At 41.4% G+C, this 27,126-nt stretch overlaps 1 protein-coding gene across 3 annotated transcripts; it reads left to right on the top strand.

The window, feature by feature from the left end:
* On the top strand, positions 1-27,126 carry LOC108415293. Of its 3 annotated transcripts, XM_037542381.1 has the most exons (11): positions 2-220; positions 4,328-4,491; positions 5,801-5,848; positions 6,247-6,252; positions 10,432-10,506; positions 22,508-22,711; positions 22,839-23,414; positions 24,495-24,539; positions 24,681-24,717; positions 26,108-26,144; positions 26,768-27,126. In XM_037542381.1, the coding sequence occupies exons 2-9, from the start codon at positions 4,428-4,430 to the stop codon at positions 24,710-24,712; spliced, it is 1,050 nt and encodes a 349-aa protein (XP_037398278.1). In that variant the 5' UTR covers positions 2-220; positions 4,328-4,427; the 3' UTR covers positions 24,713-24,717; positions 26,108-26,144; positions 26,768-27,126. The 3 variants fall into 3 exon arrangements, with proteins under 3 accessions (XP_037398279.1, XP_037398278.1, XP_037398280.1); XM_037542382.1 differs by lacking the exon at positions 26,108-26,144 and having other exon boundaries at positions 1-220; XM_037542383.1 differs by lacking the exon at positions 6,247-6,252.

The following is a 27,126-nucleotide window of genomic DNA, read 5'->3' as shown; positions in this document are numbered from 1 at the left end:
AACAATGATCATTTACACATACTCGCCTTTTTTAATGCCCATGGCTGGAAAACTACTGAAGGAATTCAGAGCAAACAAGTTAACTTTTCTTTTTCTTTTATTTATTTATTTCTTTTGGGTGTAACAGGAGGAGGAGGAGGGTCTCTCTCTGTGGTCTCCTCAAATCCAGCCATAAACCACAGAGAACAAACGCAGATCTTCCACTATCTCCTCTTTTAAGGTAGGAAAAACTTACAACTCTGTTTATCCTCTCAAGTTTACAGGGTTAAAGTCAGAGTTTTAGTCGAGTTAATGAAGGTTATTTTACTGCCTTTACTGAAAAGGACTGTTTTCAGACCCTTCGCTTGGATAAACGAATAAATAACATGATCTGTTATTGTTTACCCTATTAAATGTGCAGGAAAGGCATTTGGGAGTTCTTGTGCTGCTTTTAAGAGCTAAGAGGACAGTAGTTTTCTTGTTTTTCTCCAGGGAAGATCTCAGTTGTTGTCGTGTTCATATGGTTCATGTGGGAACGTAAATAAAACTGCGTAACTGATGTTGTTGTGGACCGTCTATGGCTTTTGGCCTGTTTAATCTTGTAAACAATTTTAATATAACATATATAATATGTACTGACCTATTTAGACAAGATGACCAGTGTTTAACACTAATGTAGCACATATAATGTGTATGTTCTTTTACATTTCAAATTTTAAAATCAGGGTGACTTGATTTTGGTTTTCTAAAAACAGGACATGAGAGGCTGGAGAGTTAAACATAAGAGCAAAGCTGAATCCTGGACATTTTAGATCCCAAAACAGGAACTGTCCTGGAGAAAAGGAAATGTGGTCACCCCGCTTGAATTTAGTTCACCTCTGACATGAATAACTGTTTTTACAGCACCAGATCCAGAACATTTTGGCTGAAGTGGTCACAGTGTAGCGATGACAAAGTCAAGGACTTTCACAGTTTTTTAAAACATTTTAAATTTTTAATTTTTAATAAAATTTTTAATAGCACACATTCCTGAGTGAGGGTTTCTTACCCTGAGAGAAACATCTGTGCTTTATCAGTGAGGAACCTTAATATCGATTTTCTATCGATTTTCAAATTTCTGCTAGATGTAAACAAAGTCATTCAGAGTGGATTGGTGTGATATTCTCTGTTCTAGAGTCAGAACTATTCATAGTGGTGGTGATGGGAACCAGACGTCCCCCTCTAAAAGCTCCTCACAGAAAGTTCCTACATGAAATGGTTCTGAATTCACTGCCTGATGTCTGAGACACTGTTTTAAGATCCTAAAATCTCATCAAAATGTTAGCGTACCTTCATTATTGAGATGATGGTGCTATGTGCCAAAAATACTAGGACTGTAGTCAAGACCACCTTTGTTGGGTCCAAAACAAATCCAAGACCATGAGCAGTAAAGACAGTCAATAGGGGGCTGAGTCCGAGTCAAGGCCAAGTCTGAATGGGTCAATTACAAAACCCCTGTTTTTAATAAGTGAAGAATTATGAGATAAATAATAATATGAATGCACTAATAAGGGAATTGTGGGTGCATGATGATCTGATAGTTTTCATGTACATACCTGTAGATGTGAGTTGATTGTCATTGTAGTTATACAGAGAAACTTTGTTTGGTAGCTCTTAGAAAAACCAGCAACAATAAAAACCATTTAAAAACATTATAAACATCTACAGGGCTGCATTTGTATGCAGTGCATCTGGATGGTGCAACAGTGCAGTGGAAACAGGTATAAACAGGTATTCCACAGTGTTTACATTCCTGGATATAATGTGTTCAATGTGTTAGCAGCTTGGGGAAGGTGGGGGTTGGGTAGGGGTGAGGAGTAAAACAGGCTGGTCTGTTTGCTGCCTTCAGTCTTCAGTAGCTATGAGTGTGTGTGTGTGTGTGTGTGTGTGTGTGTGTGTGTAGGGCTAGCATCAATTGTGTCCAGATTTGGGAGATTGGTTCCCACAGTCCTCTGTGCAGTCTTATTATCCAGGCTGGATCTGGCCGGTTCTTTGTAGTACAGCTGCAGACTATGACGTACTGGCAGGAGCTAAGAGGCTCAAATAGAGAGGTCTCTGCTGAGCTTTCATCACCAGGCGGGAGGTTTTAATGATCCACGTCAGATCCTTTGTGTTGTGGAGTCCCAGAAAGTTAACCCTCTCTACCTTCTCATCATTCAAGTAGAAGGGGGGGGGGGGTTGTTTTTCAGGTTTTCCTGAAGTCCACAATGATCTCCTCTAGTGATGTTCAGGACCAGGTTACTGTCCAAACACCACCCAACCTCACTGTGAACCTCCTCTCTGTAGTGGTGTCATCTGTGAGCTTCACTACAGTGGTAGAGGAGTTGTGTGTGAATAGAGTGTAAAGGGCTGGACTGAGGACAGCCCTCTGGTGCTCCTGTGTTCAGGATGAGAGTGGACGATGTGCGGGGACCCCCCCTGACGTTCTGAGTCTGTTAGTGAGGAAGAACAGAATCCATGAGCAGAGTGTGGTGGTCCATTCCAGGTTTCTGAGCTTGTCTTCCACTTCAGGGGGTCTGTTGTATTGAAAGCGGAGCTGAAGTGAACAGATAGCATCCTGACGTAAGTGTTAGGATGCTCTAGATGATCTAGATGGGACAGGGTTGTGTGAACCACAGTCGAGATTGTGTCCTCATAGTAGTAGGCAAACTGGTGGCTGTACAGATCAGTGGGGGTGCTGGTATTGATTTGAGAAAGAACGAGCATCGTAAAGCACATCATGACATTTGGTGTAATGACTACTGGACAACAGTCACTGAGACACCTGACTGCTTGGTTTTTGGTCATGGTGACAGCAGTGGTAGATTTAAGGCATGTGGGGACTACAACCTGCTGCAGGGACAGGTTAAAGATGTCAGTGAACACCCCTGCTAGCTGGTCAGCACATGACTTCAGCATGCGGCCTGGCACCCTGTCTGGTCCTGCTGCTTTGGTGAGGTCAGTCTTCGTCATCCAGCTCTGCCCTGGATGGTTTTGTCTTTTGAGCTCTCCACCTTTGCTCTTTCAAGAATCAGCAGTCCTGTCTGCTTGGTAAACAGAGTGGTCCACTAGCTCAATAGTTTATAATGTATACCAGTATATACTGTATACCACATACTACACCAGTATATACTGTATATCTGCACACTGCATCAGTATATGATGTATATCTGCATACTACACCAGTATATACTGTATAACACATACTGCACCAGTATATACTGTATACCGCATACTGCACCAGTATATACTGTATACCACATACTGCACCAGTATATACTGTATACCGCATACTGCCCCAGCACATGCCGTATACTGTATACTGCACCAGTATATACTGTATACCACATACTGCACCAGTATATACTGTATACAACATACTGCACCAGTATATACTGTATAACACATACTACACCAGTATATACTGTATACCACATACTGCACCAGCATATATTGTATACCACATACTGCACCAGTATATACTGTATACAACATACTGCACCAGTAATACTGTATACAGCATACTGCAACAGCATATACTGTACATTGCATCAGTATATACACTATACTGCATACTACATCAGTGGATACTCTAAATTGCATCAGTATACATAGCATACCGCATACTATACCAGTATATACTATATACTGTTTAATGCATCAGTATATAGTGTCTACTGCACACTGCACTAGTATACACTATACACAACTAATATATGCTATATACTGTTTAATGTATCAGTATATACTGTATACTACACACTGCACTAGTATACACTGTACATTACATACTGCACTGGTATATACTGTATACTGTGTAATGCATCAGTATATAATGTATACTGCATATGACACTAGTAGTTTTTTATTGATATTTTGAATTAAAAATCAAAAGGATACGCAATAATGAAAATTAGTTTGTTTTGCTAATGTTTTAATTGTGTTTTTATTGTGTTTTTGTGGTGTTAATATATGTGGAGACCACCGTAGACCCAGCTTATTTACCAGCCCTCCAATCACTGCTTATCAGTCATTACTACCACTTTTTCTGCACTGCATTATGAGACTCTGTGCACCAGGAATCTGCGTACTGGAATATTTGACTGGAATATGTTTACCAGTTATTTGTGGTGTGCTGGAGAAATTCATTCACGTATTGCATCACAAGCAGTACATATGTAATACACAATCAGAACACACGTAATACACAATCAGAACACACATAATACACAATCAGTACACACGTAATACACAATCAGTACACTAGCTGTAAGGAGTTAATCTGTTTCCTGCAATACGTCTCTAAACTGAGAATGTTGTGTGTTGGCAGGGTGGCGCTCCAACACACAGGCAGGACACATCAGACTGCATGACAGCCTCTGAAGAAGAGGGAAGCAGTGGAAGATCTGGAACATCTAACCACTGGGATAATGGAGTTTTCCTCATATCTGCTTCTGCTCCTGGTGGCTCTCAGTGTTTCAGCTGTTCAGGAAGGTACGTTGGTCTGCTGAGGTGTGAGACCCATTAAATATTCAGAGGAAAATGTGTGAAAATGTGTTTTTAGACTGTTCACACGAGATGTGTGACCTTTCTGTAAAGGCAGATAAACAAATGAGCCTTTTCTCCTCAGTGAATGATGTTCTAACATGTTTGTTTGTCAGAGAAAGTGTCAGTTAGAGTAGTTAGTCTAGTTCAGTGCTGGTTAAGCCCAGTCCAGGAGGCCCAGTGTCCTGCACTTTCTAGTGTTTTCCCTGCTCCCAGCACACCTGACCCAACTGATCAGGTCATTAACATCTCCTTACTGAGTTGAGTGTGTTAAAGCAAGAGAAATGCTAAAATGTGCCGGGCAGTGTGGCTCCAGGATCAGGGTTGAGACACACTGTTCCAGTTGAGACAGCTGTGCTGTTTACCCTTAGTTACACCCTCAAGAATGCATCTTTGCCAACATGCTCACATTCAGGCACTCATGTTTCAGAGAAGCTCAGTGTAATGTACACACTTAGAAATACAGGCAAAACTTTTCTCAATCTTCCTGTGATGAAATATAATACTCAAACAGTGATTTCAGTTTTCATGAAGACTCTGACATTCACCCGTGTTTTCTCACTTGGGATTTGAATCTATGAACAGTTAAGAACAGGTGAGAACAGTTCTGCACGTTAGAACACGTCATGAATCTGATGTAGACTTTATCTTAGAACCTTTCTCACAAACACACTGAAGAACAAACATGGGAAGATATTGGAGAATGAGGCCCATTAACTTTCCCTAACAGTTCATGTAGTTAAAGGTTTCAGGAAAGTTGATAGGAGTGGACAACATTAACTCATCTAACATTACTGGAATTAGATGCTTTAACAATACTGATCAAAGGAGCCCTCGTGAAGCCTAAGGGACCTGAAGAGAGAACACACAGTGTTCATGTAGGTTTATGTGACCTGTGGGTGCAAAAACAGGCCCCTGTAGATGCTGCATCATAAGGAGGACCACTGATCTGTAGAATGATGTGTAGATGCTCTGACCTTCCACTCACTGTAAAGCTCAAAATGCTGAATTTTACCAAAGCAACTTTTTCTAAAGTTTTTAATCTAATAAACATGGCACAGCAGCACACAGTGAGTCATGACTGTATTGGCGGCTTGATTGCTGTAAATATTTTGTGACTGTGAGGTTTAAAGGCTTGGAAATATAGTACAGTGTACTAAAAGCTTCAACTGTACAACGTTTTGACTGTGGCCTCTTCACTGCTTCAGCCTGTCCTCCTCATTTGAATGATTTATAACTGCGTCCTCATTTATTCTAGGCTCGAAAGAACCACATGAGGTTTTATCACCAGATGCAGAAGATAAAAGTGAGTAAATACACAGTTACCACTAAACAAAACTAACCTCTCTTAATAATAATTTAATTAAAATCACTTAGCAGGAGAGTTTCTGTCTCTACTTTCTACGTTTTACTGTTTATTTTCACAGTTGTGGACGTTATGTAGCAAATTATGTTTAAAAACAATTTATAGGAATTGTGGATAAATTACTACTATTGGTAATAATAATATTAATACGCGGAAGACCGGTACAACAGAACAAACGACTCTGAATGAGGTATTTTAACAGCTAGCCTTTTTAAGACAACTAATAACAATATAAAATGTTCACAACAACAACAACAATAATAATAATAATATCAATAAAACCCCATTTCCAAAGAAGCCTGTTTACCACTGTGTTTCATCACCTCTTGTTTTAACAGCATTCTGTAAGTGTTTGGGAACTGAGGAGACCAATTTTGTCCTGAGGAGACCAACATTGTCTTGCTGAAATAATCAAGGCCTTCCCTGAAAAAGATGTCATCTGGATGCCAACATATGTTGATGTTTATATCATTCAGCATTAATGGAGCCTTCACAGATGAGCATGTCACCCATGCCATGTGCACTAATGCCCCCTAAACCATCATGAATACTGATTTTTGAACTGTGTACTAATAACAAGCTGAGTGGTCTTTAGCCCGGAAGACACAGTGTCCATCCATCCATCCATCCATCCATCCATCCATCCATCCATCCATTATCTTCCGCTTCTCCGGGGTTCGGGTCGCGGGGGCAGCATCCTAAGCAATGAGGCCCAGACCTCCCTTTCCCCAGCCACTTCCACTAGCTCTCCAAGGGGGATTCCGAGGCGCTCCCAAGCCAGCTGGGCGATATAGTCACGCCAGCGTGTCCTGGGTCTTCCCCGGGGTCTCCTCCCAGGTGGACTTGCCTGTGACACCTCCCGAGGGAGGCGTCCAGGAGGCATCCTAACTAGATGCCCGAACCACCTCAGCTGACTCCTCTCGATGTGAAGAAGCAGCGGCTCTACTCCGAGTCCCTCCCGAATGACTGAACTTCTCACCCTATCTCTAAGGGAGAGTCCAGACACCCTGCGGAGGAAACTCATTTCGGCCGCTTGTATTCGCGATCTTATTCTTTCGGTCATTACCCAAAGCTCATGACCATAGGTAAGGGTGGGAACGTAGATCGACCGGTAAATCGAGAGCCTTGCCTTATGGCTCAGCTCTTTCTTTACCACAACAGACCGGTAAAGAGCCCGCATCACTGCTGACCCAGCACCAATCCGCCTGTCAATCTCCCGCTCCCTTGTACCATCACTCGTGAACAAGACCTCGAGATACTTGAACTCCTCCACTTGAAGAAGAGCCTATCCCCGACCCAGAGAGGGCTCTCCACCCTTTTCCGCCTGAGAACCATGGTCTCGGATTTGGAGGTACTGATTCTCATCCTGACTGCTTCACACTCGGCTGCAAACCGATCCAGCGAAAGCTGAAGTTCGCGGCCTGATGTCCCCAATAGGACCACATCATCTGCAAACAGCAGCGATGAGACCCTGAGGTCACAAAACCGGACACCCTCCATCCCCTGACTGCGCCTGGAAATTCTATCCATAAAAATTATGAATAGAATCGGTGACAAAGGGCAGCCCTGATGGAGTCCAACTCTTACTGGGAACGAGTCTGACTTACTGCCGGCCATGCGAACCAAACTCCTGCTTTGTTTATCCAGGGCCTGAATGGCTCGTAGCAAAGAGCCATGTACCCCGTACTCCCGAAGCACCTCCCACAGAATACCCCGGGGAACACAGTCAAATGCCTTCTCCAGATCCACAAAGCACATGTGGACTGGTTGGGCAAACTCCCATGAACCCTCCAGAATCCTGGAGAGGGTGAAGAGTTGGTCCAGTGTTCCACGACCAGGACTGAACCCGCACTGCTCCTCCTGGATCCGAAGTTCAACTATAAGCCGGACTCTCTTCTCCAGTACCCCTGCATAGACCATACCAGGGAGGCTGAGGAGTGTGATTCCCCTGTAGTTGGAACACACCCTCCAGTCCCCTTTTTTAAAAAGAGGCACCACCACCCCAGTCTGCCAATCCAGTGGCACCGCCCCAATGTCCACGCAATGTTGAAAAGGCGTGTCAGCCAAGACAGCCCCACAACATCCAGAGCCTTGAGGATCTCAGGGCGGATCTCATCCACCCCTGGAGCCTTGCCACCAAGGAGCTTCTTAACTACCTTAGCGACTTCGGCCTCAGTAATGGACAAGCCTATTCCCATGTCCCCAGACTCTGCCTCCTCACCGGAGAATGTGTCGGTGGGATTGAGAAGGTCCTCAAAGTATTCCTTCCACCGCCCAATGACGTCTTCAGTCGAAGTCAGCAGCACACCATCTCCACTATATACAGTGCTAGTGGCACACTGCTTTCCCCTTCTGAGTCGCCTGACGGTTTGCCAGAATCTTTTCGGAGCCGACTTAAAGTCACTTTCCAAGGCCTCACCAAACTCCTCCCATACACAGGTTTTTGCCTTGGCGACGACTGAAGCCGCAGATCGCTTGGCCTGTCGATGTTGCCTCTGGTGTCCCACAGGCCAACCATGCCCGGTAGGACTCCTTCTTCAGCTTGACGGCATCTCTCACCTGGGGTGTTTGAGGATTACCACAGGACAGGCACCGACTACCTTACAGCCACAGCTACAGTCAGCTGCTTCAACAATGGAGGAACGGAACATGGCCCATTCTGAGTCAATGTCCCCCACCTCCCCTGATATCTGGTCAAAGTTCTCTCAAAATACCTCACTGGCGGGGAAGGAGTCTGAGTTGGTGCGCGAGGTTGAGAGATACTGGCTAGATATAGTCGGGCTCACCTCAACACACAGCTTGGGCTCTGGGTCCAATCTCCTTGAGAGGGGCTTGACTTTATTCTTTTCTGGAGTTGCCCATGGTGAGAGGCGGCGGGCAGGTGTGGGCTTTCTCATAGCCCCTTGACTCGGTGCCTGTATGTTGGGGTTTTCTCTGGTGGACGAGAGGGTAGCTTCCCTACGCCTTCGGGTTGGGGAATGGGTCCTGACTGCTGTCTGTGCTTATGCACCGAACAGCAGTTCAGAGTACCCAGCCTTCTTAGAGTCCTTGGAAAGGGTGCTTGAAAGTGCTCCTCCTGGAGACTGTATTGTCCTACTGGGGGACTTTAACGCTCACGTGGGCAATGACAGTGAGACCTGGAGGGGTTTGATTGGGAGGAATGGCCTCTCTGATCTGAACCCGAGTGGTGTTCAGTTTTTGGACTTCTGTGCAAACCACAGTTTGTCCATCACAAACACCATGTTTGAACACAAGGATGTCCATAAGTGCACATGGCACCAGGACACCCTAGGCCGCAGTTCAATGATTGACTTTGTAGTCATGTCATCGGACTTGCGGCCATGTGTTTTGGACACTCGGGTAAAGAGAGGAGCTGAGCTGTCAACTGATCACCACCTGGTGGTGAGTTGGATCAGGTGGTGGGGGAAGATGCCGGTGAGACCAGGCAAGCCCAATCGTATAGTGAGGGTTTGCTGGGAACGTCTGGCAGAAGAACCTGTCAGATTGATCTTCAACTCACACCTCCGTCAGACACAGTGTCCATGATTTCCAAAAAGAATTTCAAATGTTGATTCGTCGGACCACAGGACACTTTTCCACTTCCCCTCAGTCCAAGTTTAAATGAGCTCAGGCCCAGAGAAGGTGGCAGCGTTTCTGGATCCTGTTTATTTTTGTTTTTTTAGCAGACGTTCTTTGCTATTTTACGTTGAAAAACATTATTCCCAATCATTATACTGACCTGTTGCCAATCAGCCACCAGTTACTTAGGTTTTTTTTTGCATTACACAACTTTTTCCAGCCTTTTGTTGCCCCATCCCAACTTTTTTGTAATGTGTTGTTGGCATCAAATTCTAAATGACCAATTATTTTCCAGTAAGCTATAAAATTTCTCAGTTTCAACATTTGATGTGTTGTCTTTGAAGCAATTTCAATTAAACAAAGGATTTAAATGATTTGCACATCAATGCATTTTGTTTTTATTTACATTTTTGCAACATCCCAACTTTTGGAAATGGGCTGTAAGTTTAACAATAAAATATTTGATTTAAAGTAATAATGCAGGATATGTTTGCAAAAAGTTAAAGAAATAGACCCACCTACTTTTGAGGTTCAGTTCATGGATGGAATTCCTGAAATTACCCTATAGAGTTACTTTGTAGAATTCATATCTCAGATAAAATCATAGAATCAAGTGCAAGCTGTCCTGGTTCAGTAGCAGAAAAACAGTCCCAAACTCTGATACTTCCACCCCCAAGTTTCACAGTTGGGATGAGTTCCTTAGGCTGGAATGGAGTTTTTCACATTTTTTAGATTTTTTTGTGTCTTTCTTTATTCTGACATAAAATTGGAAATGTTTTCTAAGTATGACCTCTATGTGAAAGTTAGGGTCTATATGTGATAACACTAGAGGCAGTGTGTTTTATACATACTGCTTCCAAATGAAAATGAACAGCACCTGGAATAATTAATACTTTTTCATACTGAATTTTATGCTTTAGTTATTAAATATATTTTCTGTTTAGTATTAGGTGGTTGTTTGCCTCAAGGGAAGAACTCCTCGCTGGAATTTCCATTAACTTTTGGATGCTCTGGTAAAGGTGCGTAACTTACATTCAGCTTCTTACATGGTCTAATGTAACACTTTCCCTCCTCCCTGCCCCCTCTAACTTTTACCTTCAACAGGTATCAACAGGATCAAAACATACCACTTTATCTACATATGCTCCTCTGTAGCACCAATAATTTTCATACATGAGTGACACACACAATAAGGACAAAAGTATCGGGACAAACCTCTTAATCATTGAATTCAGGTGTTTCATTCAGTCTTATTACCACAGGTGTATAAAATCCAGCACCTAACCATGCAGCCTGGCTTTACACACATTACTGAAACAATTGTTCATTCTAAAGAGCTCACTGAATTCCAGAATGGCGCTGTAACAGAATGCCAGTGCTACAAATCAGTTTGTGAAATTTCTTCCCTCCTAGATATTTTACGATCAGCTGTGAGTGGTGTTATTGAAAAATGGAAGCATTTAGGAATCACAGCAACTCAGCCACGAAGTGTCAGACCACATAAAGTTACAGAGCGGGTCTCTGAGTTCTGAGCATAGAGACCAACACTCTGCTGATCACTAACTGCAGAGTTCAAAGCTCCTCTGGCTTTAACATGAGCTGAACTGAACACCAGGAGCTTCATGGCACATGAGTCTTCTTGGCTGAGCAGCTGCACATAAGCCTTACATCACCAAGCAGAATGCCAGGCATTGGATGGAGTGGTGTAAAGTGCCACCTCTGGACTCTGGAGCAGTGGAAACGTATTCTGTGGAGTGAGGAATCAAACTTCTCTATCTATCAGTCTGATGGACGAGTCTAGGTTTGGCGAATGCCAGGAGAACATTACCTGCCTGACTGCACTGCGTTAGCTGTAAAGTTTGGTGGAGGAGGGATGATGCTATGGGTTTGTTTTTCAGGGGTTGGTCTAGAACCCTTAATTCCAGTGAAGGGAAATCTTAATGCTTCAGCACCAAGACATTCTGGATTCATACACTTCCTAACTTGTGGGAATAGTTTTGACAAGAATCTTTTCTGCTCCTGCATGAGACCCAGCGCACAAAGCAGCTCCATAAAAGCCTGACTGGGTGAATTTGGTGTGGAAGAACTTGACTGGCCTTCATAGAGTCCTGACCTCAACCCCATTAACACCTCTAGGAAGAATTAGAACGGAGATTGTGAGCCAGACCCTCTCGTCCAACCTCAGTGTCTGACCACACAAATGCTCTTCTGACTGAAATGTGCACAAATTCTCACAGGCACTGTCCGAAATCTTGTGGAAAGCTTCCCAGAAGAGTGCAAAGGGGGACCAACTCCATAATAATGCCTATGGATTTAGAATGGGATTCATAAAAGCTCCTGTAGGTGTGATGTGTAGGTGTCCCAATATTTTTGTCCCTGTAGTGCATATTCTGAATTAATGGAAGGGGCACTAATACAGCCAGTTAAGGGTCTGATTCTTTAATTTTCTTCACAATTATGTGCACCATTGGTCTGTTTAACCTGTTATTTTTTTGTATAGATATATTTATTGAAAATGTACAAAACTTCAATAGTGTAAGGGGGAGCGAGGAGGCGGATGCACACGCTGAGATAAGCGAGATTTATTATGGGCAAATCCAGGGTCGTGGTCAAAACAGTCCAGGGTCAATGAGCCGACACGTATAGATTTAGGGTATGACATGACAAAGACCAGAACCAACACAAACAAAGACCAGGTACAAAGATACAAAGACTGGCAAAGGCAAGGGGCAAACACAGGGCTTAAATACATGTAACTATGAGGGACAGGTGAATACAATCAGGGGCGGAGTAACCAAACAGGGGGCAGGACTGAAACCAAAACAAAGGAGCACATGGACAGGACTGGGAGGGGCCAACCATGGCAAATAGAGGATAACAGTTAGTGAATATAACAACAGTACATTTCTTTTTTTAGAAAGGAAAAGAGAAAAACCCACCCACCCCACCCCTCTCTCTAAACCACAGTGTATAGTTAAATTAAATTTGACATTTGCATTTGACATAAATGGCCATTAAAAATAAAATATAAGAGCTACAAGCAGACCAGTAAAGAGTGATGCAAATCAGTCTCGCAAGTCCAGTCGTGTTAGAATGTTTAAAAAGGGAGTCCATGTCCAATCAAACTCTGTTAGAGTCCCCCGCACTGAGTGGAGGATCTTTTCAGGAGTACAGTATGATAGCAGTTCGTTAATCCAATGTTTCTGGCTTGGAGGTTCTGTAGATTTCCAGTTTTTAAGTATACATTTTTTGCCGCGGTGGATGCCAGCAGAATAAAGTGTTTTTTGCAAGGAAGTAGCTCCTGGGATGTAACATCTCCCAAGATCCAGATCTTAGGATCAGAGTCCAGACATAGTCCACACACCTCTGAGGTTATTGTAATCACACTATTCCAGTAGGTCTGCAACTGCATACAATTCCAAAACATATGAACAAGATCCCCAACAAATATTTTACACCTTTGGCACTGGTCAGAGATATCATTATTGAGTTTATTCAACCAATATGGAGTATAGTATGTACAATGGAAAATGTTAAATTGAATTTGTCTGTGTTTAGTAGATACCAGTACTGTTTGAGATAAATTCAGTAATCTGCTAGTAAGACGTTTAGTGGAAATACGTTTGGGATCCAACAGACACGTTTCGAGTAAGGTTTCCTCTGGTTTACTTGGGACTATCCCTAATGACTGACTTCTGACCCAATGCATGACCTGTAGATATTTAAAGAGATTATGTCTGTGTAACTCATAGAACTCAGGTAGTTCACCAAAGCTGGCAAATACATTATTAGTGTAAAGGTCGCCAATCGATCTAATGCCTTTCCTAACCCAAGTTTGTAATATACTATCTGCTACAGCTGCAGGGATGTTAGGGTTGCCTTTAAGAGGTGTGTTAACCAACAATTGTATATCTAAGCCCAGAACAGAATGTAACTGTTGCCATGCATCAAAAGTAGCCAAAATCAGCGTGTTTGTTGTGATTGTAGAAAGTTGCTTTTTTGAGCCCAGAAAAGGGATGACTGCTAATGACGTGGATTTTAATTCCTGCTGTTCTATCGAGATCCACCTTACATCATTACCCTTTGAAAAAATCCACATCCACAGCACGCAGAGTTGGGAGGCCAAATAATAGATTCTGAAATTTGGAAGATTTAAACCACCCTTAGAATAGGGAGCCTGCAAAGTAAGAAGTTTGACCCTTGGGACCTTTTTACGCCATAAAAATAAAGATATTGCTCTGTTTAAAAAATATATTAAAAAGATATTTGTTTAAAAAATGTTATAGGAACTTTTAGGGGAATACAATGAAATATATAAATAAATTTAGGTAAAAGATTCATTTTAATTGTGTTAACTCTACCAATTAAAGATAGAGGAAGGTCCATCCATCGCTGTAAATCTGCTTTAAACTTGTTGATTAATGATATGTAATTCTCTTGGTAGACTTTGTTATTTTAGGAACAAACAATAACACCAAGGTATTTGAAACTATCAGGACACCATTTAAATGAACCAGGTAGTACTTTTACCTGCTGTTCTGTCATATTGATTGGAAATGCTTCACTCTTAGAGTAATTAATTTTATAGCCTGAAACTGCACTGTATCATTTAAGGCATGTGAGAAAAGATGGGAATGATTTGGCTGGTTGAAATATAAATACTAACAGATCATCTGCATAAAGCGCCAATTTATGCTCCTCTGTGCCTATTTTTATTCCTGTGATAGATAAGTCAGAGCGGATTACATTGGCTAATGGTTCTATAGCAATGGAGAATAAGCCAGGGGAGCTTGGGCACCCCTGTCTACAACCTCGGGAAAGTGTGAAGGCATCCGACATGACTCCATTAGTCAGGATCTGTGACCTGGGGCCATTAAAGAGTGTTTTAACATATCTAATAAAACTCTCCAAAATTCATGGCCTTCAAAGTCTCAAAAAGAAAACCAGGTTCAATTCTGTCGAACGCCTTTTCTGCATCCATGGACAATATCACTAAGGGATGTCCCTGTCTTTTGGAAATGTCAATAATATGAAACAGCCTCCTAACGTTATCTGCCCCTTGCCTGTTCTTAACAAAGCCTGTTTGGTCTGCATGGATAATTTTAGGAATAACTTTCTCCAATCGAGTTGCTATTATTTTAGACAGTACCTTATAATCTGAATTGAGGAGGCTCAGGGGTCTATAATTGCCACACCTCTGAGGGTCCTTTCCAGGTTTGGGAAGTAATGTTATTGTTGCAAGCTCCAAAGACTGAGGGAGTGATGCCTTTTGAAAAGCCTCTTTGATCATATTTGTAAGGGGGGTTAATAGTTTTTCCAAGAAGATTTTAAAATATTCTATACAAAACCCATCAGGCCCCGGAGCTTTATTGTTCTGTAATGATTTGATAGCCAGGAGAACCTCCTCTTCAGATATTTCTTTGTCCAGCATGTCTTTATCAGTTGTGCTAATCTTAGGTAGAGGTAACTGACTCAGAAATTGTTTTATTCTAGTATTCTCGTTTTCAAGATCAGTCTTATATAGTGCTTGGTAATATTTTTTAAATTCTGAGTTTATGTCTCTTGAATTTTCTAAATGTCTACCATCCTCTGCTTTAAAACTCTGAATGAATTTTTCCGTATCTTTTTTATCTGCCACGCCAATAGCTTACTTGTTTTGTTACCAAACTCATAATAATGATATCTTGTTCTGGCCATTGCTGCTTCAGCTTTACTTGTACACAGATTGTCATATAAAAGGCATTTTTGTTTTAATATACTAAGTGATTCTGCTTGTTTTGTTTTTGAATGGTCAATTTCCAGAGCCCTTATATCATTTTCTAATTGAAAGAGTTGTTCTCTATTTTGTCTGTTTTTATATGAGATATATGAAATAATGTGACCTCTCATATATGCTTTAAGTGCTTCCCATATATTTGAATGTGAAGAGGTTTTTAAGTTTACTTCCAGATATATGTCCATTTTGTTATTCATAAAAGTAACAAACTCTGGATCTCTCAGCAGATAGTTTCTAAATCTCCAACTTGGAGAGGTAGACTCAAGTTGGAGTTCTAATTCCATTTTTACTGGATTATGGTCTGAAATTGTAGCAGCTAAATAAGAACATGTTTTGATCTGTGACAAAAGTGTCTGCGAAGCCAAAAACATGTCTATCCTTGAGTAAGTATTATGGACACTGGAGTAAAATGAATAAGCTTTGCTAGTTGGATTGTGTAAATGCCACACATCACTTAGCCCTAATTCTCTCATGCCTTGGGTCAAAGCCATTGCAGCTTTGGATAACAAACAGTTTTAGGAGAGGAGCGATCCATTGACGGGTTTAAAACTAAATTGTAATCACCACCTAAAACACATTGGACCTCAATTACTGCCAGTTTTGTAATTAAATCATTAAAAAAATGTGGATCGTCTAAATTTGGGCCATATAAAGATACAAATACTATTCTGTTTGTGTTTATTACACAGTCTATCAAAACGAATCTACCATATTTGTCTTTTTCTGTGGAAATTAATCGAAATCTAAGGTTCTTGTTAATAAGTAAGGCCACACCTCTAGCTTTGGATGTAAATGAGGAATAAAAAACATGGCCAACCCAATCCCTGCGCAGCTTTAAGTGTTCTATATCAGTGAGATGGGTCTCTTGGATAAATATCTGTGGATTGTTTTTAAAAGTATGTTAGTACTTTCTTCCTTTTAATGGGGGAATTAATCCCTCTAACATTTAATGAAATACAGTTTAACCGTCCTGTTCTACTCATTTGACATACTGTAAATAAATCTCACTCTGGTTATTAAGTGACAACTTAAAACATAAATGACAACTTGAAGGAAATAAAATCTCTGGTCTCTTGCCAAATATTTACAATTTTCAACACTTACAAAATCAGGCTTATAGAGAGAAAACTTAAATCCCTTCAAACAAAAAACAAAGAAAACCCACCCTAGAAACCACCCAAAATAAAGAAACACAAGGTAGGTTAGACTCCATCCCTAAACATACTTGGTAGCCTCTGTGGTCTACAATTCAAAAGTACTGTTATAGCTCCTAAACCAAACAGAACGAAATTAAATATATTAGACTGCTGTATGTAACTGACATGTCTATAGTGTACAAAAGGTATTTTCAGGTAAATATGTACACAGGTATTAAGTACAAAGACATCATTATAACATTGAAGAGAAGGCACCGTGATTAATAGCTACATTTTTACCATCTTGTATGACCGTGGATTACCATTCACAGTCGTGGTGTGGATTCGTCTCGCACGTGGGAGATGTTCTGGTCTTCTTCGAGGTTGGTCAAGAAAGTTTCTACCTCAGATGGTGTTGAAAAAAGCTTAAATCCCTCTCTGTGTCGGATCCTCAGTTTGGCAGGGTAGCGGCTGGCATATTCAATGTTTTTATCACGCAGCCTTTTCTTCACCTCGTTGTAAGCAGCCATCCTGCGTTGTATCTTGACGCTGTAATCTGGGTAAAAGGAGATTCGTCTGGTATCCAGATAAACAGTCCCCTTGTTTCTGGCCAAGCGGAGTACCTTGTCTTTATCCCTGTATCCCTGAAACTTCACAAGGATAGGCCTGACGCGCTCCGCCGCTTTCCCCAAGGGGTGAGCTCTCTCAATGATGACCGGGACGGGGAAGTGCTCCTCTCCGAAAAGTCGCGGGATGAGATGCTCCACATAGCCGATCACATCAATACCTTCAGCCTTTTCGGGGATGTTTACAATTTTCACATTCGATCTTCTGCTCCGGTTTTCCAAGTCATCCGCTTTCTCCGTTAAAAAGGCTATCTCTTTTTCCATGTTGTCTATGCGGGTTTGTGCGTCAGTCAGGTTGTCTTCGTTAGCTTCGGTCCTAATCTCCATTTCATGCACCTGATCAGCTAGGGTCGACAGTGACTGTTCAATCTTAGTTAGTGATTGTTGGATACTACCAGTCTTTTCGTCTATATGACCAGTAAGCTCCTCTTTCGAATCACGAACAGCTTTCATCAGGGATTTTAGCATTGGTTTGTCTTGATCAGTCGCCATCTTTCCCTCATGCGAGCACACAGTTTTGTACCAAAAAAAAAATACCCAGAAACGTATAGTTTCCAGCCAAGTTGGTCAGATTCAGGTAGAAAGTAAATGTCCACGACTATTACAGGACAAGTTCAGTATTTGGAGCGATATAGTTAGTTATTACAAGGGCATTACCGCAGAGGCTAACCCGGAGCTCACAGATACACGTCTGCCCACAATGGCTGCATCACGCGGCTCCCATCTGTTTATCCTGTTAAATATGATTCAATGGAAACCTGGCCTCTCTTTCTTTATCTCCAAACTGCTCCACCTTCACTGTCCCTCTGATCTGCTCATTTCTAATCTTGTCCAGCCTTGTCACTCCCAACGAAAATCTCAGCATCTTCATCTCCGCCACCTCCAGCTCAGCCTCCTGTCTTTTAGACAGAGCCACAGTCTCCAAACCGTACATCATAGCAGGACGCACTACTGTCTTGTAAACCTTCCCTTTCATTCTTGCTGCTATCCTTCTGTCACACATCAGCCCTGACACCCGTCTCCACCCACTCCATCCTGCCTGCACCTTCTTCTTCACCTCTTTTCTACACTGTCCATTGCTCTGGATGGTTGACCCAAGATATTTGAAGTCATCCACCTTTACGACCTCTACTCCTTGCATCTTCACCTTTCCACCTGCCTCCCTCTCATTCACACACATGTATTCCGTCTTATCTCTACTGACCTTCATTCCTCTCCTCTCCAGTGCAAACCTCCACCTCTCCAGATTCTCTTCCACCTGCTCTTTACTCTCACCACAGATTACAATGTCATCTGCAAACATCATGGTCCATGGAGCCTCCTATCTGACCTCATCTGTCAACCTGTCCATCACCATTGCAAACAAGAAGGGGCTCAAAGCCGATCCCTGATGTAACCCTACCTTCACCTTGAAACCATTTGTCACTCCAACTGCACACCTCACCACTGTCTCACTATCCTCATACATGTCCTGCACCACCCTAACATACTTTTCAGCTACACCTGACTTCCTCATACAGTACCACAGTTCCTGTCTTGGCACCCTATCATATGCCTACTCTAGATCCACAAAGACACAATGTAGCTCCTTCTGACCATCTCTGTACTTCTCTACCAACACTCTCAATGCAAAAATTGCATCTGTGGTACTCTTTCTGGGCATGAAACCAAACTGCTGCTCACTGATGTGAACCTCTTGCCTTAGCCTTGCTTCAACAACTCTTTCCCATACCTTCATGGTAGTTACTGCAGCTCTGCACATCACCCTTGTTCTTAAAAATGGTTACCAGTACACTACTTCTCCACTCATCAGGCATCCTCTCACTTTCCAGGATTTTGTTAAACAACCTGGTTAAAAAGTCCACTGCCTTCTCTCCTAAACATCTCCATACCTCCACAGGTATGTCATCTGGACCAACTGCCTTTCCATTCTTCATCCTTTTTAAAGCTGCCCTCACTTCCACCTCACTAATTCTCTGCACTTCCTGATCCACTATCTCTCCCCCCGTCATCTTCCTCTCTCTCTTGTTTTCCTCATTCATTAGTTCTTCAAAGTACTCCTTCCATCTACTCAACACTCTCTGTTCACTCACTAGTACATTTCCCTCTCTATCCTTTATCAGCCTACCCTGCTGTACATCCTTTCTAGCTCTATCTCTCTGTTTAGCCAAGCGATACAAGTCCTTTACTCCTTCTTTACTGTCCAGCCTCTCATACAGCTCATCATAGGCCTGAGCCTTTGCCACCATTCTTTTTGCTATGTGACTAGCCTCACAGTACTCCTGCCTACTTCCTTCTCTGGTTATCCCACTTTTTCTTAGCTGCCTTCTTCTTCTGAATACTCTCCTGGACTTCCTCATTCCACCACCAACTTTCCTTGTCTTCTTTCCTCTGACCAGAGGAAACACCCAACACATTCTTGCCAGTTTCTCTCACCACCTTAGCTGTAGTTTCCCAGTCCTCAGGTAGCTTCTCGCTGCCCCCAAGGGCCTGTTGCAATTTCTCCCTGAACTGCCTGCAACCATCCTCCCCCTTCAGCTTCCACCATCTAATCTTTGGCTCTGTCTTCACTCTCTTCCTCTTCTTTGTTTCTAACCTCATTCTACAGACAACCACCCTATGCTGCCTTGCTACACTTTCCCCTGGCACGACTTTACAATCTCCAATCTCCTTTAGGTGGCATCTCCTGCTAAGGATATAATCCACCTGTGTGCACCTCCCTCCACTCTTGTATGTCACCCTGTGTTCTTCCCTCTTCTGAAAATACGTGTTCACCACAGCCATTTCCATTCTCTTTGCAAAATCTACAACCATCTGACCTTCCGCATTTCTGTCTTTCACACCATACATAGCCAGCACCTATTCATCCCTTCTGTTCCCTTCACCAACATGTCCATTGAAGTCTGCACCAATCACCAATCTCTCCTCTCTAGGGACACCATCTACCACTTCATCCATCTTACTCCAAAATTCCTCTTTCTCCTCTAACTCACAACCAACCTGTGGTACATATGAACTGACCACATTCAAAATCACACCATCAACCTCCAACTTCAGGCTCATGATCCTGTCTGACACTCTCTTTACATCCAGAACACTTTTCCCAAGCTGTTCCTTTAGGATTATCCCTACTCCATTTCTCTTCCTCTCTACACCATACTAGAGATACAGTTTGAATCCACCTCCAATGTTCCTGGCCTTGCTTTCTTTCCATCTGGTCTCCTGGACACACAGAATATCTATCTTCCTTCTCTCCATCATGTCTGCAAGCTCTCTGCCTTTATCAGTCATTGTCCCTATGTTCAGAGTCCCTACTCTAACCTCCACACTCCTGCTTTTCCTTCTCTCTCGCTGCCTTCTAACCCACCTTCCTCCTCTCCTCTTTGATGGTCTTCGACCTATCCATCCATCCTACAATAACCCCCACTAACATTGGCAAGTCAGGTAAACATGATCAGAATGGGCTGTACAAAACATTCTTTATTTCTGATCATTTCCTTTCCTTCAAAATATTAACAAAATCAAACCTTTATTTGAAGTACAATGATTGAAGTAGAAAATAATTAAGCAAATCTTCTTAAATAAATATTTTTCTCAAATCAGTCTTTGCCACAAAGGGTTGGCAACCTCTTACTTACTATTTTGTGCAGCCTCCCTTTGCAAAGATAACAGCTCTGAGTTTTCTAATATAATGCTTAGAGAGACTGGAGAACACATGGTAAAGGATCTGAGACCGTTCCTCCAAAGAACCTCTCCAGATCCTTCAGATTCTGAGCTTCACACTGGACTCTCCCTCTTCAGCTCATCCCTCAGGATTTCTGTGGGGTTTAGGTCAGGGGACTTGTGTGGTGATGGCAAGACCTTGATTCTGTGGTCAGTCTGTAGAGGTCCAGTCTGTGCACTTTGGTCCTGGAGGAATGTTGTTTCACTGTGTAGCTGAAATGACATATAAAACCCCTTGAACGTGAATCACTGCTCGGAATTCTCTCACCACAAACGTGAGCTATAACATACACGCTCATGCACACTTATCAAAATTAATTATATTGTATATATTCATAAAATCTACATGCAAGAAATCATACACTCTTAGTTTATTTAAACCAGATTTCACAGGGTCAAATTTCTCATACTATTGTTTTTAATGAATAGATTGCTATGATTTGCAGTGATGTGCCACTGATGCTTGGTGGGTGGAACACTGTAGAAGCCAGTCTGCCCATTAGACTGAAGGTGGAAACTTGAGGGTGGAAACCTGTCTTTACCCACCACTGACACCTCCTACCACAAGCGCTGCATCCACAAGGCCACCAGCATAATGAACGTTTCCTCCCATCTGTGTTATGAACTGTTTACCCTCCTGCTGGAGGTACCAGAGCTCCATTCCACCACCACCAGACTCTCCAACACCTTCTTCCCAGAGGCAGTCAGGTTACTGAATACACTGATGCCCCCCAACATACACCTGGACTAGTCTAGATACTTTCCACCAACCACCATAGACCGATTTTTGTCTGGTGTATTTACTGTACAATATGTGGACAAAAGTATTGGGACATCTACAGGAGCTTTTTGTGACACCATTCTAAATCTATAGGCATTAATATGGAGCTGCCCCCCCTTTGCAGTTCTAACAGCTTCCACTCCTCTGGGAACCTTTCTACAATATTTTGAGAGCAACTTTATGTATAAAGTTACAGTCTCCCTGTTTCCATCATCTTACAGAGAACCTACTGGTAAACATACCAGTTCATATGATGAATGAATTACTGTACTAGCAGAGGTACCAAGTACCATACAATTTATACAGTCTTTTGTTGGTGATCTGAACTGTAACCTACTGATTTTTTATGAATAGACATGTATTACATCGAGCAGTTTGGTAGTACCAGCCATTACAATGTAACTTAAAAGCTATAAAAGCGTTTAAAGGCTAAGAAAAGATAAAAAAAATATAAACTCTATCCTTCACAAAACAAACAATATAAAGGATTGTAAAGAAGTAGAGTATTGTAGTGGTTTATGTTGGGATGGGATGGTGAGGAGTTACAATATAAATATTACAAAGAGACAAGTAAAAATTCTTTACACTATAGAGATATTTTACAAATATTGCACATGGATTATTGATTATATTGCACACAGGAAAATATGCAGTATCAGAACATGCCAGGTATGGACTGCAGTACTCACACAGAAATACTCATCTTACTGCTGTACATACCTGGAAGGTACTGATGTGCAAGTACTACATATTTACTTTAGAAATATTAGATGTTTACCCCACTATAAAATAAAGTGCTATGTAAGTTTTATTCTCCATTTAAAGGTGCAGACACCGAGTTAATCTCAGATTAAATTGAACTAATTATTCTATTTTAAGTAGTTTATCCAGCTTTAAGAGACTCTTTAGCTCGGCCACTTTTCTGAAGTTGTTGTGCCCGCTGGGTGATTTATTTACTGTACTGTGATTTTCTCACAGAGAGACACTCCTTGTACCACAACTACGGCAGTCACTCCAACAACTGGATCGTGAAGGCTACTGTCCAGTTTGATGGTGTGGAGGTCTACTGCTTCATCCAAAAAACAACTGGTGCCTGGACGTACTCTCCCTGGAGATTAGAATTGATGGATGTGGATTACACATTTCGTAATTATTCTAAAAAGCTCTACCACCATCTAAAAGGTGTCCTTTCTAAGGCTAAATGTTGAATTTGATCATATTAAAACACTCTAATTATGTATAATATTATCCATATATATGGTGGCCTGTGTGTTAAAGGCTATAAATAAATGATTTATCTCCATTTCAGAGACGGACAGTGACTTGACACAGAGATATGGCTGTGAGGCTGAGAGATCCTCTAGTGGAGCTGTGACCTTACTGAGTTCTACAGCTGAATTCAGACTCAATGGAAAGATCGTCCTCCGCTTTAATGCTGACAGAGATCAGTGGGAAGCGCTGGACAAAAGGTTCCAAGCAGTTAAAACAGAATGGGACCGTTTAACCCACTTCAATCAGATCATCAAGCACTATCTGCTGCAAGGCTGTACAGACAGACTGCGGTCTTACCTGCAATATTACGATAAGCACATCAGAAACAGAACTTCTGGTGTGGATCCTAGTGATAAACCGCTGCTTTACACTGAATGTCCTGATGAGGACATCAGACATAGCACTTCTGGTGTGGATCCTAGTGATACACATAGGCAGAAGATGGATAAGGAAGAAAAAGAGGGAGCTGGGGTATTCTCAGTTCTCTCATGCGTAGTAATTGCCTGTGTTGCTGCTGTGATGGCTTTTGCACTTCTTCTGAAAAAATTGGGGAGGAAACTTTTTGAAAAAGTTGTTGAAGTTATTAAACACACCTGCAGAAGACATTCAGATGGTGAGACCTGTTTATATGTTCTCAAACACTGACAGTGTAAAAGAATTGCTCAGAAGCACATGATACTGACTTACATGTGAAGGCATCTGTCACTAATTTGTTGGAGAATAAATGAAAGTGTTTTTTCATTTGGTGTTTTTTTTTTATCTGATATGTATCAGTGATCATTGCAAAAACAATACGAAAGCAATGAGCAATTCTTTTAAACTGCTGATTTTAAGCATTATTATTATTATTATTATTATTATTATTATTATGTCTTGTTAACCCAGAGAACCAGAGCCAAGGTCTAACCACCTTGGATTAAAAAAAAAAGTTTTTTAATCTTAAGGTTTTAATTCACAGCAGGAGCTTTTAATTTTCAGCTGGAGCTTTTAATTTTCAGCTGGAGCTTTTAATTCACAGCTGGAGCTTTTAATTTTCAGCTGGAGCTTTTAATTCACAGCAGGAGCTTTTAATTCACAGCTGGAGCTTTTAGTTCATAGATCGAGATTGTAATTCATAGCCGGAGCTTTTAATTCACAGCTGAAGCTTTTAGTTCATAGATGGAGATTTTAATTCATAGCCAGAGCTTTTAATTCACAGCTGGACCTTTTAATTCACAGCTGAAGCTTTTCATTCACAGCTGGAGCTTTTCATTCACAGCTGAAGCTTTTAATTCACAACTGCAGCTTTTAATTCACAGCTGGAGCTTTTAATTCACAGCAGGAGCTTTTAATTCACAGCTGCAGCTTTTAATTCACAGCTGCAGATTTTAATTCACAGCAGGAGCTTTTAATTCACAGCTGCAGCTTTTAATTCACAGCTGCAGCTTTTAATTCACAGCAGGAGCTTTTAATTCACAGCAGGAGCTTTTAATTCACAGCAGGAGCGTTTAATTCACAGCTGCAGCTTTTAATTCACAGCTGCAGCTTTTAATTCACAACTGCAGCTTTTAATTCACAGCTGGAGCTTTTACTTCACAGATGCAGCTTTTAATTCACAGCTGGAGCTTTTAATTCACAGCTGGAACAAACAGTAATCCATTTGTAGACAGATGGTGTTTCATGAGAGATGTTGATGATCTTCTCCTTCTTTCAGTAATGAATGACCACCAGGATGGAGGAGATGCAGTTCAGACTCAGAGTGAGTTCAGCTCTGCTACGTTTTATTCCTCTGTTCACTTTACATCACGTACCTGACCACCACAGCGGTCACTGCAACATGAGAAGGTTTAAAAGAATAAGCATTGATTTGTTTTAATGTTCTGCTCTCTCTCTTTAACAGGGCGGCTCCGTTCTACAAGCATCTCTCTCTGAGTTTGGTAAATCAAATCATTTCAATGTGAAAAATGCCATTTACTTTACACCAGAGGTTCTCAAACTGTACAGTCCCATAATCCACAGCACATTGAACTTCTTGCTGCTTGCTTACTACTTCTTCTGCTTACGCCGCCTCTCGCTCCTCACACACTCATGTGCATCCTGCCACAAAACATAAGTAAATCAGTTGAAAGACAGCATCTGTGGAAAGAGAAGAAAAACAGTTTAAGGGTTTGAGAATGAGAGGAGGCATTCTAGTGGAAGAAGTTGGGACAGAGTTATAAGGTTGAGGGTTCTCCTGAAAGAAGGTGACAAAATCCTCAGGGGTGAGAGAACAGGGTGGAGGGGGAGGAGGAGGTTTGAGAAGAGAGGAGAAAATGTTGAAGAGCTTGCGTGGATCAGATGCTGATGCTTCCAGTTTCCCACTGTAGAAAGATGACTTTGCAGCAGTAACTTCGAGTGAGAAAGGAGAGATTGGTAGGAGTGAAGATCTGAGTCGAGCTGGGATTTCCTCCACCTTCTCTCAGCCTTCCTTAGTTCTTGTCGGTTGCTCAGGTGGAAGCAGTGGTAACAGGCAGGACTGCAGCTTGTCTGATGGCATGTTTACATAACTTTACTATCATATACTAATGTTTTCATAACTACAGTCCTATTCTAATGTTTTCATAACTACAGTTCTATTCTAATGTTTTCATGACTTTACAATCATATGCAGGGTGAGTCAAAAGTCACAGAACACTGTTTATTTTACTGGAATGGTTTATTAAAAGAAATAAGCTGTATACAAAATCCAGAACAAAAGCAATCAAACTGATGATTGCTCTGTGCTTCACCAGCCACACAGCCATATCTACAGGGTGAGTCAAAAGTCACAGGGCACCGTTTTATTTATTTATTTGTTTTGCTGTCTCAAGCCTCCACGATGCGGTGCTGAAGGTGGTGTTTGTTGCGGATTTTCTCAGCATACACAATTTGTTTGAGATGACCCCAGAGATAAAAGTCAATAATAAAATCAAAAATAAAATAAAACCTGTCCTGTGACTTTTGACTCACCCTGTACTAATGTTTTAATAACTACAGCCATATACTAATGTTTACATGCCTTTACGGTCAGACACTAATGTTTTTATCACTTTGCACTCATATACTAATGTTTTAATAACTACAGTCATATACTAATGTTTTAATAACTACAGTCATATACTAATGTTTTAATAACTACAGTGATACTAATGTTTTCATAACTACAGTCATATACTGTTTTCATAAACTGACCATTATTTACAAATTTTACATAACTTTACAGTAATATACGAATATTTTCATCACTTTACAGTCATATAATCATATACTTCGAATAAACTAGGATTTGACGTTTTTTTCCATTTTTAGGAAGAGGGAATTCGGGGGCTATCTGGGTGTGATCTGGGTACAATTCTTCTCTCTTTGTTCAACGTCATAGCGCTGCTGTCAGAACAAAACCCTGTATCTCCAAAATGTTAACTTTACAGGAGAAGAACAAAAACACGCACTACTTTCAGTATAAGTCAATGGAACCAGTGGAACCGGACTTTATCCTTATTTATAAGTCATTTTGGTCATTTCTTTCATCCTTCATGAAATTTACACACAATATAAAGAACAACAGACTTTGTCAAATTATGTCAAAAACTGAAAATCTACAAAAAATTGAGATACGAGGTTTTGTTCCGACAGCAGCCATAGGTTGGAGCTGTTGTGCAAATCCATGGCACTCACTGAGTTTCTCAGATTTGCTCAGTACTTTCAAGAAATAATGTGACTGTCAATTCATCCATGTATGTGACATGTTATGTGTTAGCACTGTGGTAACTCTTTAAAACAAATTTTGTTTGTGTTACTCAGCTGTAAGCAGGAGCTCTACCTGTTATTAAAAGGGCCATTTCATAATTACATGCCTCAGTAATAATAATAAGTCTAAGTGCCTCAGTTTATGTTCATGATCTTCTTTCAGTTCATTCCTTAAATTCTTTCTAATAATGAACTAAACTCAGTGTGTGTGTCTTCTTATAGACTTATGAGCCGTATGAGCTCTGACTCCCAGTGAGATGATTCAGCTGAGGAGGCCATTACTGCTAAACATCAACACCAGCACTCAGAGAAGAAGATCCTCACAATCTGTATCTCTTCAACAAAACGTCTACTTCATGCCTATTACTCCAAATGTTTACCCCATACTCCAAATGTAGTTGCTTCTTCGTTATTATTTCAACTTAATTTAACCAAGGTAGAAACACTGACATTTGACAGGTTTCATTCAGATATCCGGACCAGACACTGTGAGTGCGGGATGTACGGGAACCCCAATTCCAGTGAAGTTGGGACGTTGTGTAAAACAAATAAAAACAGAATATGATGATTTGCAAATCCTT

Source organism: Pygocentrus nattereri, chromosome 11 (genome assembly GCF_015220715.1).
Source record: "Pygocentrus nattereri isolate fPygNat1 chromosome 11, fPygNat1.pri, whole genome shotgun sequence".
NCBI classification, from domain to species: domain Eukaryota; kingdom Metazoa; phylum Chordata; class Actinopteri; order Characiformes; family Serrasalmidae; genus Pygocentrus; species Pygocentrus nattereri.
The sequence above is the reverse complement of the archived record's forward strand: the minus strand, read 5'-3'. Positions and strand labels throughout refer to the sequence as shown.